At 41.4% G+C, this 15,523-nt stretch overlaps 1 protein-coding gene across 7 annotated transcripts in view; it reads left to right on the top strand.

Moving 5' to 3' along the window:
- The window catches only part of FOXP1 (forkhead box P1), a 387,025-nt gene that overhangs the window by 306,194 nt on the left and 65,308 nt on the right, over positions 1–15,523 (top strand). For 6 of the 7 annotated variants that reach the window (XM_069866021.1, XM_069866025.1, XM_069866023.1 and 3 more), the window contains 3 exons: positions 5,145–5,282; positions 6,360–6,449; positions 11,792–11,951. In XM_069866021.1, coding sequence (XP_069722122.1) covers positions 5,145–5,282; positions 6,360–6,449; positions 11,792–11,951 — 388 coding nt within the window. The remainder of the gene's footprint in view (positions 1–5,144; positions 5,283–6,359; positions 6,450–11,791; positions 11,952–15,523) is intronic. The other variant, XM_069866026.1, reaches the window with a different exon arrangement.

Below are 15,523 nucleotides of genomic sequence, written 5' to 3'. Positions count from 1 at the left end.
ATGGGTATTTATTATAGCAGAAACAATTATCCTGGCACTTAGTGAGGAACCTGGTATGCATGAGAAGTGGTAGATAAGATCGGATGTTTCATTCTGTAAACAAATATGAAAATATTCCCGGTTTTCCTCAGCTAGAATGGAACAGAGCAGAAAGCAGGTATCCTGGCGTGCCAGGGAATGTCAGCATAGCCCATCGTACTGCCTTCCGTGGGTCAGAGGGAGATCTTCCCTTTTGATAAAATATAACAAACAAAATTAGAATAATAAAATGCTAATTTAATTTTAAAGAGGGTTTTCCCCCTCCTCTCTTTTAGTTGGGAGTTGTATTGTTACAGAGAGAACAGTTATGCTAATGACAGACTACTTAGCTGATTTTACATTAATATAATAAACGTTACCTGTCTTAATGTGTTGTGCTGTATTATGGCAAAATAACTAAGTCTAAAAGTGAGATTCCATTTTGCATAATGAAACAGCATTGCAGTTTCTGTGTGAATAATTCTAACAGCAGCGTTTTTTTGTTGTTATTTTGGAGGATGAAATATTATGTGGGAAATACTTTAGTCTTGGGGTGGAAGCAAGTCTTGCCTTTAGCACTTACTATTTTGCTGTGCTGTGCTCTGGCTTGTGGCATCGTGCTGTTCTGTTTGCCAGGGTATCCCTGGTTTATCTTCTCGAGCAAAGCTGCTCTGCATTGTTGTGGCTCAGATTTTTTTTACATTTCAAAGGTATGGTACATAATTCCTCTCTAATAAGTCAGCTCGAGTTAATTGTTTGGTTTTGCCTAGCCGTATCTATTTTTGCTTGTAGCCCAGTATTTTCAGCTGTTCCTCAGCTACTTGCTCTGTCTCCGTTCAGCTGTGTTTTGCTCCGTTTAACTTTTATCACAAAATCTTTAACCGAACAATTGCTGTTTGGAAATCCAAGGTGCCTGGTATGAGGTCTTGCTGAAATCAAGTTTGAACAGACATCGCAGGCGAAGAGGATTTTCTGGCAGAGTTATTCTTTATGAATTAAGGAAATCCTCCCATCTTCCATGCATGCCTGCTAACAGTTAACAGAAGCACAGCCGTATCCAGCATCGGAAGCACGTTGTGTGAAAATGGCTTTTTTTTTTTTTTCCACTTCACACAAGATTAAACTACTTGAAATTATTTAGCTAGTATTTAATTATATTAATATCACTGAAAATGGGGGAATGGAAATGATTAAATAGGACTAAATCATTTTCATCCCTGTGACCCTTCTCTGGAGGAGTGACAAATGCATCCCGGCAGTAACTCCGTTGAGAAGTTAAAGGTGAACTTGACCCAAGTTTGTGGAAGTTTTCTTTGGTCGGTCTTGCCAAAATACGGCGTATTCAGAGAGCTTGAAACAAGGGGGTAGTGGAGGGGACTGCAGTGCACAGGGGGGCTGCGAGGGGATCTGGAGAAATAGCAGGCAAAACCCTAAGAGAAACAGTGAAAACAATTGTGAGTATTAAAGACATATTTTGCCGTTGATGGTATTAGCATGCCAGCAGGTCTATACTAGCACAGCTCCGAAAGCCAAATTGCAGCTGTATTTTTACCTGTGCTGCCAGGTTGACATGCAGCTCGGTATCTACCACACCTATTGTCATCAGTCAACAATACCAGAAGTAGTTCACTAATCGTATCAATAACAACAATCGTGTTTCATGTGGAAAATAGAAATAAACAACCTAAAGAAAGAAAAGATTGATTCTGCTCTGCATGCTAACTTAGCATTCTTTAAATATATCTGCCAGTAGTTTAATTTGAACTTCAACTCCCTGAAGGCAGTAAGACAGAATTATTTTAGTTCTTCATGAACTGCTTTCTGTGATTCATTGTTAACTCATAAAACATGCTCATTTTCATGTACTTAAACAGTTAAGCCGTTTTTAAAGTCGGTTTGTAATTTTTGTTGGCAACACGTTTAAGTTGACATCTGAGAGATAGAAATCTAAAATTAATTTATAGCCCTCAGTTTAGTTTTCGTTTACTATCGGACAAAATATCAGAAATAAATATCTTTTATCTAACGTAATGTAAAGTATATTGCACAGTATCTAAAATAAAGTTTAGTTTTGACTGAATACACTCAAAAAGGGACCCATAAATATTAGAGAGCTGTAGTTAAGAACTTACATGACTGTTTTAAATACTATTGATTTAAACCACTGGCTAGATTTTATGAATCAAAGTGTAATTTCCAAGCTTTGGCTATATTTCTCATCGCTAAAGCACTCTCTCTTGTGTGCCTTTAGCAGCTTTCCAGACATTCAACACGGGATTAAATGATAGTAGTTACAATGATCAATAGGTTAAGACCGGTACAATCACTCTTACCGCTAATGACCTCGGTAGTAATGGGTAATAAAGTGTGGGCTATAATAGCCTACTGCTGGTGCTGCATGCCCTTTGATTCCTAGTATTACTAGGGACTAGCTACATGAAAAAGTTGGACGTTGGGAGTTAAGAGAGTGGATATATAGGCCATCATTCTTAACTATTTAAAGTCCTCAAACCGTACCTGTGCCCATGCCTGTCCAGGGCCTGCATGTCATTTTTAACACGGTAATTTCTGGTTTATTTGAAATTGTTTGCAAAAGGTTTCCGTAAGCAGCTTTCATAATAAGCTGAAGCACAAATTTTGGCTAAATGTAGCTGTTGGCCGTGTTTATATATGGAAGGCAGGACCTTCTTCAGAGGCACAGATGTGGTGTGAAAATGTGGTTTTCAGATGGTAAAATGCAGCTGAACAGGTCAATGCAAACTTGTACTCCTGGCTGAGCCATATACACACACACATGTATGTACATAAATAAAATTTTCGTTTTCTTGCTGGTTAAATGCACCTGCCAAAAAGCATGCATTGAGGAGATTGTTCACCAGAAGGTACGTGGTCTTTTTTAAAAGGTAGGGCCAAGTGCTCAGATTTATCCTAAGATAAATGTGCAAAAAAAGCCATGGAAGTGAATGGGAGTTGTCTCTGTATAGCTGACGGCAGAATGCGGCCCTTCGTATTAATCACTGATGTGTAGGGTTTACAGCACCCCACCCTATTCCTGTCTGTATCCCTCCTTGTCGTCATAAATCTGACTGAAGAGTATTTGTGTTGTCTATCTTCCAAGAAGTGCACAGAAAACATACTTAAGCATGCTTCCTCTTCTGTTTGCTCAGTACAACTTCAATGGAAGGTAGTACAAACCCGAGGGTAAAGTAAACTTCTCTGGGGATGAGAATAATGAAGGTGAGTCATGCTGCGGGGCTAAGATAGTGACGGCAGGATTTAATTAAATAATTTTGTACTTCCAGAAAAGTTTTTAAAAGGCTATGGATTAAGATATTCTGAATTAATGGGATTACCCATCTTGATGACTCAGTGTCCTCGGAGCTGGTCCTGTGTGGTGAGGCAGTGGCATTCACGTAGGTACAGGCAAATGACACTGGCCATGGGAGAGCGGACGCTGGCTTCAGTGGGACTGGCATTTGACCCGTAATTACATCTCCATTTGCCTGCCTTCACACCACCCTGGACCACATTAGATAGGTGGAAAGGCACTGTGCTACGGGGAATACACAGAGGACCTCACCATGTTTGTATTAATGGGATGGGAGAGGCGTGTGAGCCTTTGCGAGGCTTTACTCAGACAAATGTTTTCAAGACTGCATCTGGCCTTGGCACAAAACATGTACACAACAACACAGGGAGATGTGCAGTGTACATGCATCTGACCTTCAGGAACCATTCTTAGTTCATCAAAATTAGTGATGCTGAGAAATCAGGACATCAGTGCATAATGACTGTGAAATTAGGAATGAGAGCTTGCTATGCAAATGACAGGACAAATCATGTGAAAAAGTCAAGATAAACTGCATATTAAGACATTATGTTACATAAAATTAATCCTGCATTTCTCTCTTGCTTACTACTACGCTGGAAGTGTTGTTTTTTTTTTAAACTCCTTTATCTTCTGATCAGCTATTGTCTGCTGATTTTTTAAGAAGTGGTGCACAGAAAAAGTGCTAAACATATTATTACCTTTTATTGTAATACATGAGATGACAGGCGATCCTTTTTAGCAAAGTATATCCTTTACTGCTTTTAGTTTTGTGCTGTCATGTATTTGATTTGAAACTATAGAAAAGTAAGGTGCTTAAATATTACTGTTAAAACTCATATGGGTTTTGTCTTTTCCTCTATTGTTTTTTTTCCTCCTTTTCTTTTCCTTTTTTGGGGTGGAGGGTAGAGGGGTGGGTTTCTAGGGAAATAGTCTTCTTGCATTACTAGGACTGACAAAATGGTTCTCATGTAGTCTGCAAATTAAACACAAGTGCAGTGATTATTTTGAATAGCTAAATTACATTCTAGAAAGCTTGCAGAATTCATAGCATTGTCATTAGGTATCCGCTTGAATACAATTTGTGTAACCTTGGCCAAGACAGCCTGTCATTTTAATGTCAGTGTTTTATCTGAACAAGACATCATCCTTTCAGATACAGTGTACAGGTTCCTTGCAAAGATGCCCGTGCAGAAATGTGTTAACAGTTGCAAATATGAAATGCTATCAAGTTCATCACTGTAGCTGTTTGTCACTGAAATGTCATAGAAAGCGGCTTTTAATGGTATCTCACATAATACGAAAGAATTGAAGACATCTGTATGCTTGGTGAATATGGAATGGTAAAGACATCGTGGTAGGGCCTTTCTGTTGAAATTGCATAGAGTCTAGTGCTGTTATTCACATCACTGAGCCTTCCTTCAATTTCCTTAAAAACCTGTCATAATAGGATCTAGATCCCATCAGCATGGGATACTCAGCTGTTGGATTTCTGTGCAGAAGGGAAGGACTTTCTGGGAGGGGAAGGACCCTGTTGACAGTGTCTTGTGAAAATAAAGAAATCTTAGAAAGGTTTACCATATCGGTTGCTTTAAAGAATTCCCATCACGATATTGTTTTGTAAAAGGGGAATTTAGCTGCAGGAAAATGGGGACGGTACCTCTGTGCCTACTGTGGTGGGCTGTGAGGAGCCTCTTGTCTTCCATGCTCTCAATGCCTGGCGTGGGGCTGGAGGGCAGCGCGTTGGAGCTGCAGCTGTGTGCTCTGACCCCTTCTCTGCTCTCCTCTTGCACTTCAGGTTCCAGTGTCGGTGGCTATGATGACACCTCAAGTGATCACTCCCCAGCAAATGCAGCAGATCCTCCAGCAACAAGTCCTAACGCCCCAGCAACTCCAAGTCCTGCTCCAACAGCAGCAGGCACTCATGCTTCAACAGGTAATTGTTTCCTTAAGAGCCGCTGCTCAGGTGGCCCCTAGAGATACTGGAGGGCTTTGCCTCCTGAAATTATCCTGCAGAAAGGTCTGTACCTTGGAGCAGCCGTGCTCTGAGATGAACTGACTGCTCTTTTGTTTTTAATTCTAGAAATAGCTACTGGAAACAAGTCAAGGGAGCAGTGCTAGGAGTGTTTCCAAGATCAGCTAAATAATACAGATGCATATTTAAGTGTCAGGACTTCGGCAGATGTCCCTATTGCTTTTGCCCGCATTCCCCAGAAGCGTGGTGTGCCCTGACTAATTGGAATAAACAAGGTGGTAGGGCTATGTTTCCCATTTTAGACCTCGTTATGTCCATCTGTCACCGTAAAGGCCTGTGGAAACAGTGACAATAAAAGTGAAGAGGTTTGCAAGCTGGTTTCAGCCAACGTATGCTGTGCGGCGTGTCAGTGTTTCTCACAGCCCATGGTCTTTTTTCAGCTGAAAGTTGGCCACCAACAAGCTCCGAGGCTCTGTTACTGTAGGGTATGGCACAGCAGGAGCTCACAGATCCCAGGCAGGCATCAGGGTCCACCCCTGCCTGACCTTGCGTGCTCCGTCCTGGCTGTCACGCTCCCTCTGCCCATGCCAGAGTGTTGCCTGTGCAGTGCACATCTGGGGAGTGGGGAGGAGGAGAGGGTTTCCCAGGATGTCTATGCATGTATTGAACAACACTTAATACAGTCAAACCCTATCATTTAGAAAGCATGTGTGTTTCACAACAGAGATTCGCCAGGCTCTCTCAGCAAGGGCATTTTGGCTTTGTTGTTACAATCAAAGGTCATTCCTTGCCTTATTTTAATTAGTTTGTGTAGAAAATGGTATGTTTTTCATCAGTTCATTTTGGAGATTACTTTTCAAACGATAATGCCAAGAATAGTCAGTGTGCACTGAATTTATTGTCGAGTTTCAAACTAAAGGTCAGACCATTACAGATAAAAGGATGCTATTTTTCAAATCGCAGTTTGTGTGTTACACCAAAAGGGACAGTGAATTGGCTCTCCACTTTGTTACTTACCATCTTTCCTTTTCTTTGTAGCAGCAGCTTCAAGAGTTTTATAAGAAACAACAGGAACAGTTGCAGCTTCAACTTTTACAGCAACAACATGCTGGAAAACAGCCTAAAGAGGTACAGACAATACCCATTTTACTTTCAAACCACAGATCCCTGGGGACTGTCTAGTGGCTATTAAACTGTCATTCATCTTATAAATGATTGCACAACTGAACTGACTCTATCAGGCCTCAGCTTTCAGATTTAGAGTTATTGTCCTGTTTTCGCCTGTATGTTCCCGTGCTTTCCATTTGCTTGCTGCCACATATTTTATAGCAGGGGACCAGGCCTTGATGTTTGGTATGAGAACTGGAGCAAGCATCTAGACTCGTATCTTGGGAGAGTCCTTTTGAAAGTTAGTTATGTTGTAAAGGGGAGGGAGCAAGGCAGCAGACCCAGTCACAGTGCAAAATGCTTGGGAGACACTGAGTTTGGGCTTGCGCTTTCCAACCGGAGAGGTCCTGCTTGCACGTTCCTCGCAGCGCGTGTTTAGCAGGAGGAGTAGCACTGGAGCAGCATCGGAGGTGACACAACAAGTGAAGTCTGAGAGGCAGAGGTAGCACAGGCACGATGCTGGTTCACATCACATTGTGCCTGGATGCTGTGGGCGATGCATGGTAAGAGGAGGCTTCTCTCTGATGCCACCATGGTCCGTAGCAGGAACAGGCCAGGCCAGGGTGGTTTCAGTGCATCCTTTAAATACACAGTCCTTACAAAATAACCTGTCACATCTTAAAATTTGTTTGTTGATTTTGGTGTGCTTAAATTTAATTTTGCTGTAATTACATTTATTTTTAAGGCACCAAATTTACCCCTGTAGTCACAAGGAGTTTGAGACTCATGTTTAATGCGACATCGCTGCTGGCTTCGGTAGATCCTAGAAAGCTGCTTCTTGGCACGAGATGCTGCGCGATGTCCTGTGATAGCAGCAGCGCTTGTGCGTTGCTTTGCAAGTGGTGCTGCTCAAAGCACATACTGATTGCCCCCCCGCTCCCCGAAATTTCAGCAAATTGTGCCACCTGTGCCAAGTTTAAACCCAGAGTGAATTTTTCCAGCTGAGTTATAAACCTCTGAAAATAGGGGGGTTTATAATGGAAACGCTGACACAACCTTAACCATAGCGCGCTTACGGGCGCCACTATAATAAAAAGGGAACAGATTAAAAAGTGTCTAAAATGTAAATCTAAAGGACTAACAGTAATTAAAATGGAAATGGCACAGGGAGGGAAGGCATGTAATTGTGAGATATCACTGTGCAGAATGCTCTCAGCTTTGTTTTGCTGGCTGTTTTTCTAATTCAGTAGGGCTTACTCATCAGTGGCAGTTCAATGCGCGTTAATGACTCTGGGATGCAGGCATCACTCTGGACAAAGAAATGATTATTGTGCGGTCAAAAGAAGTTCAAAGACAAGAAGGGAATTTCAGTTTTTTCCTTAGAGATCCACATTCAAGAGCATATAAATTAAGCCAAATGTTAAAAACCACAGTCTGAAAGCTGACTTCAAAGTCACAACTCTCTAATTAATGAACTGCGAGCTTCAGTTTGGACAAGTCGTGGTTTGATGCGCCCATAAATCAACATGACAGGTCTGTTTCACAGTCTCAGACAGCGCTTGTCATTGAGTCACATCAGATGTAAACACAGCAGAAAAAAGAGGGAATATGAAGGAGGTGCAATTGATCAACAGAATTGGTAAAAACCCACTTTTGAAACGCATTATGCATGATCACAGGAAATGGCGATAGCCTCAAGAGGCTTTATCCTTCTGCTGTTGCTTTTTTGAATCAGATTTCTAACAGCCTTCAAAAGGGAGAATAAGAATTATGGAGCTTCTCCCCTGTGGCTGGCAGGCAATAACCCCCTGTTGTTATTTTGTGCTTCTTTCTTTTCAAAGGCGTCAAAATTTAGTTTTTTAAAGATCTTTAACTCTATATTTGAAGACAAACAATAAAGGGCTGCCACTGTCATTCTTATCAGTTACCAGGGATTGTATTTTTTCTTTCTGTTGCCACTTCTTATTAACCTCTTATTTGGTCTATTAGACATAGTTTTGAATGCAAGCCTGCATGCTGGGAGAACATGAAAGTTCAGATGAGCTCAGAGGGCAGATAAAGAAATTTGAAGGGGAAAGTTACACAGCAGAATGAACGATAAAAGTTAACTCTTCTAAATTGCTGTTGTCAGACAGGAGAGCATCTCAGACACAAAGATGAGGGCTTGGAGCTTAAAGAAAAAAATACTTTGTGTTAAAAAAGAGAAAGGAAGTTGGACAATGTGATGGCATTTCAATATCTAACGCACTGATTTGCTGTGGTCACACTTCTGATATTACACTATCGAAAGCAACAATAAGAAAGGACTCCTCTCTGGTTCAAGAAGAGCATTTGAATGTGATAGCTATTAGGAGACAAGGGGCCTAAGTCTCTTCAGCATTTTCTAGGGGGCTAAGGGTATTGCTTGTAGTTTTAGGGGAGGCCCATTTCAACGATGCATTTCACCACGCAAGTTTGTTCAGCCCTTTTTTTCCTGCCTTAAGGAGGTTATTCTTGCTACATTAGCATGCAACGGTGGTCTTTTATTTTTTTTTCTCCTTCCCTCTTGTACTAAAAGCTGCCGGTCAGGTCACACAGCGAGCAGGGCCATGGTGGGGACCCGCGGCTGCCGCCGTGCTAACGAGCACTGAGTTTGTACTTTGACAGATGGAACAGGCATATTTCAAGCTTCATAGAATGTACTGCATCCCCCAAGTCATTTTGTTGGTGCCTTGTCTTTTTGTACTACCGTGAAAGAAGAAAAACCACAACAGATCTCCCAAGCCCTGCTGGTAAAACGGGCCCATCACCCAAGCAGGGTAACAGACGGATCCCAGCAAGGTTTCTGGTGGATTTTACTCCAGGGCTGCGTGGCGTAGCGGGGGGTGAGCATTGCACAGTGCCCGACAGCAAGAGCAAGAGGTGCTGGGGCAGATCTCAGCCCTGTGCCCAGGGATTGCCTCCCCCCAGAGTGTCAGGGCTCCCCAGGGCAAGGGGGCTTTGGAGAGGGAAGGATCCAGCTTGGGGCTGGAGCAGTGGAGGGAGTTTTCCGAACAGCGCCGTTTGTCCTCCGGCAGTTGTGACAGTTTATGTTAGGCAGTAGGGAGTAACCTAAGAAAGGAAAACAGACCTTTGACAGCAGCTTTAGGGAGGGGATCAAAAATGCAAGTTTTATCAGGATATTTCAGCATTTTAACACTGACTACTGACCTGACAACAGGACTGCACCGAGACCTTTTTTGTATGCATTCAATTGTGAGAAGTAAACAAACTGCCTTGTATCCTGTGTTTGGTAACTGGGTGGGGAGCGCAGTTTGGCAACGTGTCTTGCTTTTAAATTCTTTCTTGGACAATGGGCCTTGTATACTTTTATATCCTGGCTTTTCAAAGTAGAGAGTGTTCAAGAGCATTTCTTAGGATAGCTGAGAAGACAACCAAATGGGCATCGGGCTATTTATATAAATGGTTTGTTTTAAAAAAAATATGCTAACTTTACACTCAGATGACAAATAGGTAAAACACAGATTACTGTAACTATATTTTTCTGTATTGCCATTTATTTTATGTACTTCATTTATATTGTTTTATTTATGTTTTGAAAATGAGTATTTATGAAGGCAAACATTAACTCTTAATTTAACTGTTGCTGGGGTTTGCATTCATCTGATACTCAAATAGTTGAGCAGCTGGATCTGTCTGAGCAAGCTGTTGCAAAGAAATAAAAACTCCCTCAGTTTCAGAATCTCTAAACACCTGCTTAACTATGTTCTTGAAGTCCTACATTTTATTTGGAAGTAAGATAAATAGACTTTATAAATAAGATAAATAGAGTGTGTGTCAGTACAGTCATGGGTGTGCAGTTGGTTGCAGTATTGAGGTCAACAGGGCATGGTGGTAGAAGAGGGTGGGGGTCAACCCCCTTCCTGGTGTCTATCAAGAAGCTTGGGATCTGGCTGGGGCTTGTTTGTGGAAGTGTGTAGTTTTGTAAGAGTTAATTTTCTTTCCATAATTGTTAGCCACAACGTGTATAAGACCTCCACCTTGATATGATTCCTAGCAGATTAGGGATATTAGATAATTTCCTTCTATTTATTGTACTACTGCACTGTATTATCTTTCTATCACTCAGATAATTACTAAGGAAATCTACATTAATTTTTTTTGGCTAGCACAAGGAACTGCTAAACACTGGCATGATGTATTGATGTTTTACACAACAAAAGTTTTCCTCCTGTCATTGTACAATAAATAAAAAGATATTTATCAAACTGCAAAGCCTTTCATGGGTTTTAAAGAACAAAGCAAATAAAACACAAGATGAGCATGGAAGGAAAACCTAGAGGCTTCCTTAACTGAACAAAATTAAGGACTCTGAAGCCTGGAGTACTGTACATATTAAACACTCACATTCAAGTAAGATGTTGTTTGCTAAATTATGAATGTGTGTAATTAAAATCTAGTGGCTGTTTCTATGAAAGATTTACAATGTTATTTCATCGTTTGTCATGGCTAATTAACAATATTAGATGAAGTTTTTCTTCTTCAAAGGTCTGATTTTTTCTCATTTATTTATGTCAGAAGTGATAAACAGAGTAGTTAAAAGCTTCTCTGGGTACAGTAGTGAGAAAAGCAACATGTTCTTTTACACCTCGAAGGTTCAAGGTTCACATCCCCGTGGAGTAAAGCAACTCCATCTTCTTTCTAGTGAGAATAATTAAAAATTTCAAAGTGCAGAAGTAGCAGCCTTAAATACAGCACAGAAAAATTCTGAACATAACAAAGTATGGTGAGGCTTGGTGGATGAATAAGAGAGTGTAAATATAAAATACCATAAATTAAGGCAGTCATATTGCCTTAATAGTTGAGACAACCCTTGCATGAGCAAACAGAGCACTGTGCAGGGTTGTTTTTCATTACATCTAAGTGTGATGTGATCGTGTGGTGTGATTCTCACGTTATACGTGTTCTTTCCTCAAAGAATTACCCAGGACTTTAACAGCTGCCAGTGACATTTGCTTTACCCACCACTGAAATGCAGCCACTCCTGGGATAGAACACGACCACGTGGGCCAGGGTGACACAGTAGCCTGGACCAAGAACTGCTGCACACATTTTTAATTGGGATGGCAGGAGGGATTTAGGTAGGATGAAAGCAGCCACTGGAGCATCTGGAGCATTCCCATGGAATCGACTGCAGCCCTGGGGTTAGCATGCCTTGGGGCATTTGATATGGGGTGGTGGGCTTGCTAGCTTGCCTCGACACCAGGTAACTGTGATCAGAAGTTGAAGTTTGTTGAGACAAGGAGCCCTGTATATCTTCTATTTTTGCTCTGTATTGACAAATGTATGTTGGGTTTTTGTTCGTTTTTCTTTTCCTTTTCCAGCCCCAGCAACAGCAAGTGGCTACGCAGCAGTTGGCCTTCCAGCAGCAGCTCTTACAGATGCAGCAGTTGCAACAGCAGCACCTCCTGTCTTTGCAGCGTCAGGGGCTGCTAACAATCCAGCCTGGCCAGCCTACTCTGCCTTTGCAACCCCTTGCTCAAGGTAGGTGAGGGGCTTGGGAGCTGCTGGCTGTCTGGCAAGACAACAGCATGCACACACACGTGCACAAAATCATCACTCGGTGAGAGAGAGAGAGAGAGATCTCATAGGCTTGTAAAATAATAAGCACAGAAAAGTCCTGACAGGCAGGGTGGGCATTGTAAAGATACTTTTTGAAAAGGGCAATGCTGAAATTGTGGACCGCTCTGGCTAGCAGGAGGCAGGCGATTTGGAGTTTGGATTCAATTTGCACAGCTATAGCCGGTCTGGCGGCCTTGAAGCTGCTGCTTGTACTAATCTGAGCTTGAAATTCTTCACAGGAGGCGTCTTAATCGATTCTTGGTGCTTGGTTCATGGCTGAGAATATATCCTGTGAGAGCAGCTTTCCCTTTTTCAATGTGTTATTTGGGCCCTTTCTGGTTCCAGGCTGGAGAGAAGCCGGACACAGGGGAGCTCTCATCCGCATGCTGCCGAACTGTAGAAATGTAATTGTCCTTTGCTGGAGCCAAGAGGGAGAGGTGGCAGTTTCTCCTCTCCGTGCCTGTTTACACAGCCTTCATGTCACTGCCTGTGTGCATCATAACTTCATTCCTTCATTCCTTCCTCCACACTGAGGGAAATTGGGATGAACTCCATTTAATTTTAATGGTGTTACTGACAATTAGATCCTCCTACATCTTTATTCAGTCCTGCACTCTGCAAGAAGTTACTCCTTTGCTGAAATCCCTATTATTTTTTTTAAATGTTGATACATTGAATGCAATAACTACTTACATCACAATACCTGGGGTTTTTTTATTCTTTTTCTTCCTCCTTGGCTTGAATTAATTTAATTTTTTTTTTAGAACTGGGCTTGTCTGCAAGCCTTGGGACATTTTAACAGACTTGCCTGAGCTCTGGCTGCTGTGATTAAGGCAGATTGTTCAAAGTTGGCGTGGCTCATGGAAGACCAAGTCTTTCAACCATGATGATGGTATTTCTGAATAATCATGCCTTTTCCCTCCCTTGCCCCATAATAAATTTAAACATCCACCTCAGCATCTTGAGTCTGCTCGGGTTGAATGATTTGGGCTCTTCCAAAACTGCCTTAGGGCTGCTACTTGCTAAACCATATAATGGGTTTACATTCAGCTCTATTCAGTTAATCGGGGAGAAGGGGACAAAATTGCTTCTGTTCTTCCTCCTCCTTTTTTGTGTGTAGGTGCAAAAGGAAAACAAGGTGACTAGTGAATATTAACCCATGTGGATAAAGGAAGACAGAACTGGAGAGTGGAGTCTGTTTTGCTGTGTGGCTGGGATGATATATTTAGGCTTATTTTTGCCAGACCCACCAAGGTGTTTGATGTCTAACTCCTATCTTGAGAGGTGAAGCTTTTTGGGGACCTGACACCTCTGTCTGTAAGGCTCAGTTTAGCTTTCCAGCCTCCCATAGTGGGACGCCTGCCCTAGACTAGCCCTGTGCACAAGCCAGATGCTCATGTGCAGGAAGGCAGGTGTGTGCCATGATGGGGAGAAGGCATGAAACGAGTCCAGGAAAAGGGTTATGTGGACAAAATGCCTGTGATACTTGCAAAATGTTGTAATGTGCATTAATTACAGTCGAGATTTATTGTTGGAAGCGTCCCTGGCTGTTCCCACACACCCACTGGACTCAAGCTTCAACCTCTCTAATTTTTCCCACAGCTCCTATACTATTAAGTTTGCTCGCTAAGGTTCATTGTATAGTACATCAGTTAAGCTGTCCAAGGGAGGGCAATTGGGCAGTGACAAGACACGCTCATGTGTAATGTGAAAGAAATGAATGTGGTGATGCATGAAGTGTAATCTGTGCGGTAACACATCGGAGACACCGGTAGGTAATTCAGCAGTCATGGCATTGATTGATATGGTTAGCAGGGTAGTGTAACTATTAGTCCTCGTGAAGAAGTGTATTTAAAAACTAAGGGGTGCCGACTTGCACGCTGAGGACAACATCAACATAAGCCGAAAGGTCTGGTTCTTGCAGAGAAATGAGCTGGGAGCGCTGGGGCAGCTGGAGCCAGGAGCTCAGTGGTGAGAGGAAAGAATAACTTCAGAATCAGGCAGGCTGCAATAGAGCACGATATTTTTTTTTTTTTTATCAGAGAGATGATGGCTTAAAACTGATGTCATTATGAGGTTTAAATCAACTTTCTGCTTGCTTGAACATGGTCACCTGGGTATGGAGGTACAAGGACACAAAGAGGTTGAGCAACTCTGTTTGTCTTTGAGCCGGTGATACCTGGGGTTGGGAAATTGAGTTCTGTGAGCAGTAATCTGTCAACTGTCCCCACAACATACATTTTTTAAACCTGTGCCTACATTTTCTTTCATAATGAAGGGGAATAGTTGTCCTGAAAAATGCAATGAAGAGCCAGGGCTATAGTTTAAAGTAATTGGTAATGGACACTTCTTATTTTAAAAAAAAAAAAAAAAAATATCATGCCCTTTTGTTTTCAGAACAGTCTGCAAGACCAAGACAAATACTGTAAATGTGCATATAAAAAAAAAAATAAAGTCATCCCTCTAGTAAAATGTAGCTGTGAATTCAGTTAAAAGCATTTTAGTTTTATTCTTAAGCATCTATAATAGTAATAAATGTTCCTAAGGAGAGAATGCTACTTCAAAAGTAAAATTTTTGTTATGTTTTTAGAACTAATACATTGTTTAAAACTGTATTTTAGTTTCATTTTAGTTTTTAGTGCATGCCTATTGTCTTACACAAAATAGCACATCCTTTAATGTTATATTTGTGTAATCTTTGTTGCTTTGTATTTAGACACATCTATAATCTAGATTTTACATCTGTATGTAATGGTAGTTTAAAAATAAGCCACATTTCAGCAGTGTTCTGGGCTGCAAGAGCTAGATCTTTAGTACCTGCAAAATGAAACTGCAAATCACGCTTCAAATCACCAGTGAGTGAAAATAATAGTACTGAGACATCTGGGTGCCTGATTGATCCTGTAGATTTGGCAGTTTCAGGGCTAAATCCTGTTACTGGTAGGTATGAAGTTGCAGCACCAGCAGTAGCGATCTTGGGTAATTGCAGTGCGGTTCTGGGAATCTGACTTAAAATTTAGCTCTTGCTGTTAAATGGTAAATTACATAATTTATTGCGAGTGTTCATGGATCTATTTGACTTGCTTTTACCATTTGTTCTATTATTTTATTTAACCATTTTGCTGGATGAGCAATGAGTGTACCTTCCAACTACCCATTTTGAGTAGTTAGTTAGGAATTCTCTCCAGAATTATTCTAAAAGAACTAACTTTAGAGGAGGAGGTGTTGGGGAGTGTATTTTATTTTGTCAAACAAGTCATGTCAAAGAAGCGGTCATTTTTAAGTGATGGGTAGTGTGCAGATGTTTATGACATCACAGTTAACTCTTTAATTTCATGTCACCCATCCTGAAATCCTCCTTGTTATCTCCAGCATTTTCCACACACACAACTGCATGGGTTTTTTTTCTTTAAATATACAGTTTAGTTGTTGTTGATAGGAGTTAGACTTGTATCTAAAGCTACACCAACCCCTTGACTTTCAGAGAATCTATA

Source organism: Phaenicophaeus curvirostris, chromosome 11 (genome assembly GCF_032191515.1).
Source record: "Phaenicophaeus curvirostris isolate KB17595 chromosome 11, BPBGC_Pcur_1.0, whole genome shotgun sequence".
In the NCBI taxonomy this organism is placed as follows: domain Eukaryota; kingdom Metazoa; phylum Chordata; class Aves; order Cuculiformes; family Cuculidae; genus Phaenicophaeus; species Phaenicophaeus curvirostris.
The sequence above is the reverse complement of the archived record's forward strand: the minus strand, read 5'-3'. Positions and strand labels throughout refer to the sequence as shown.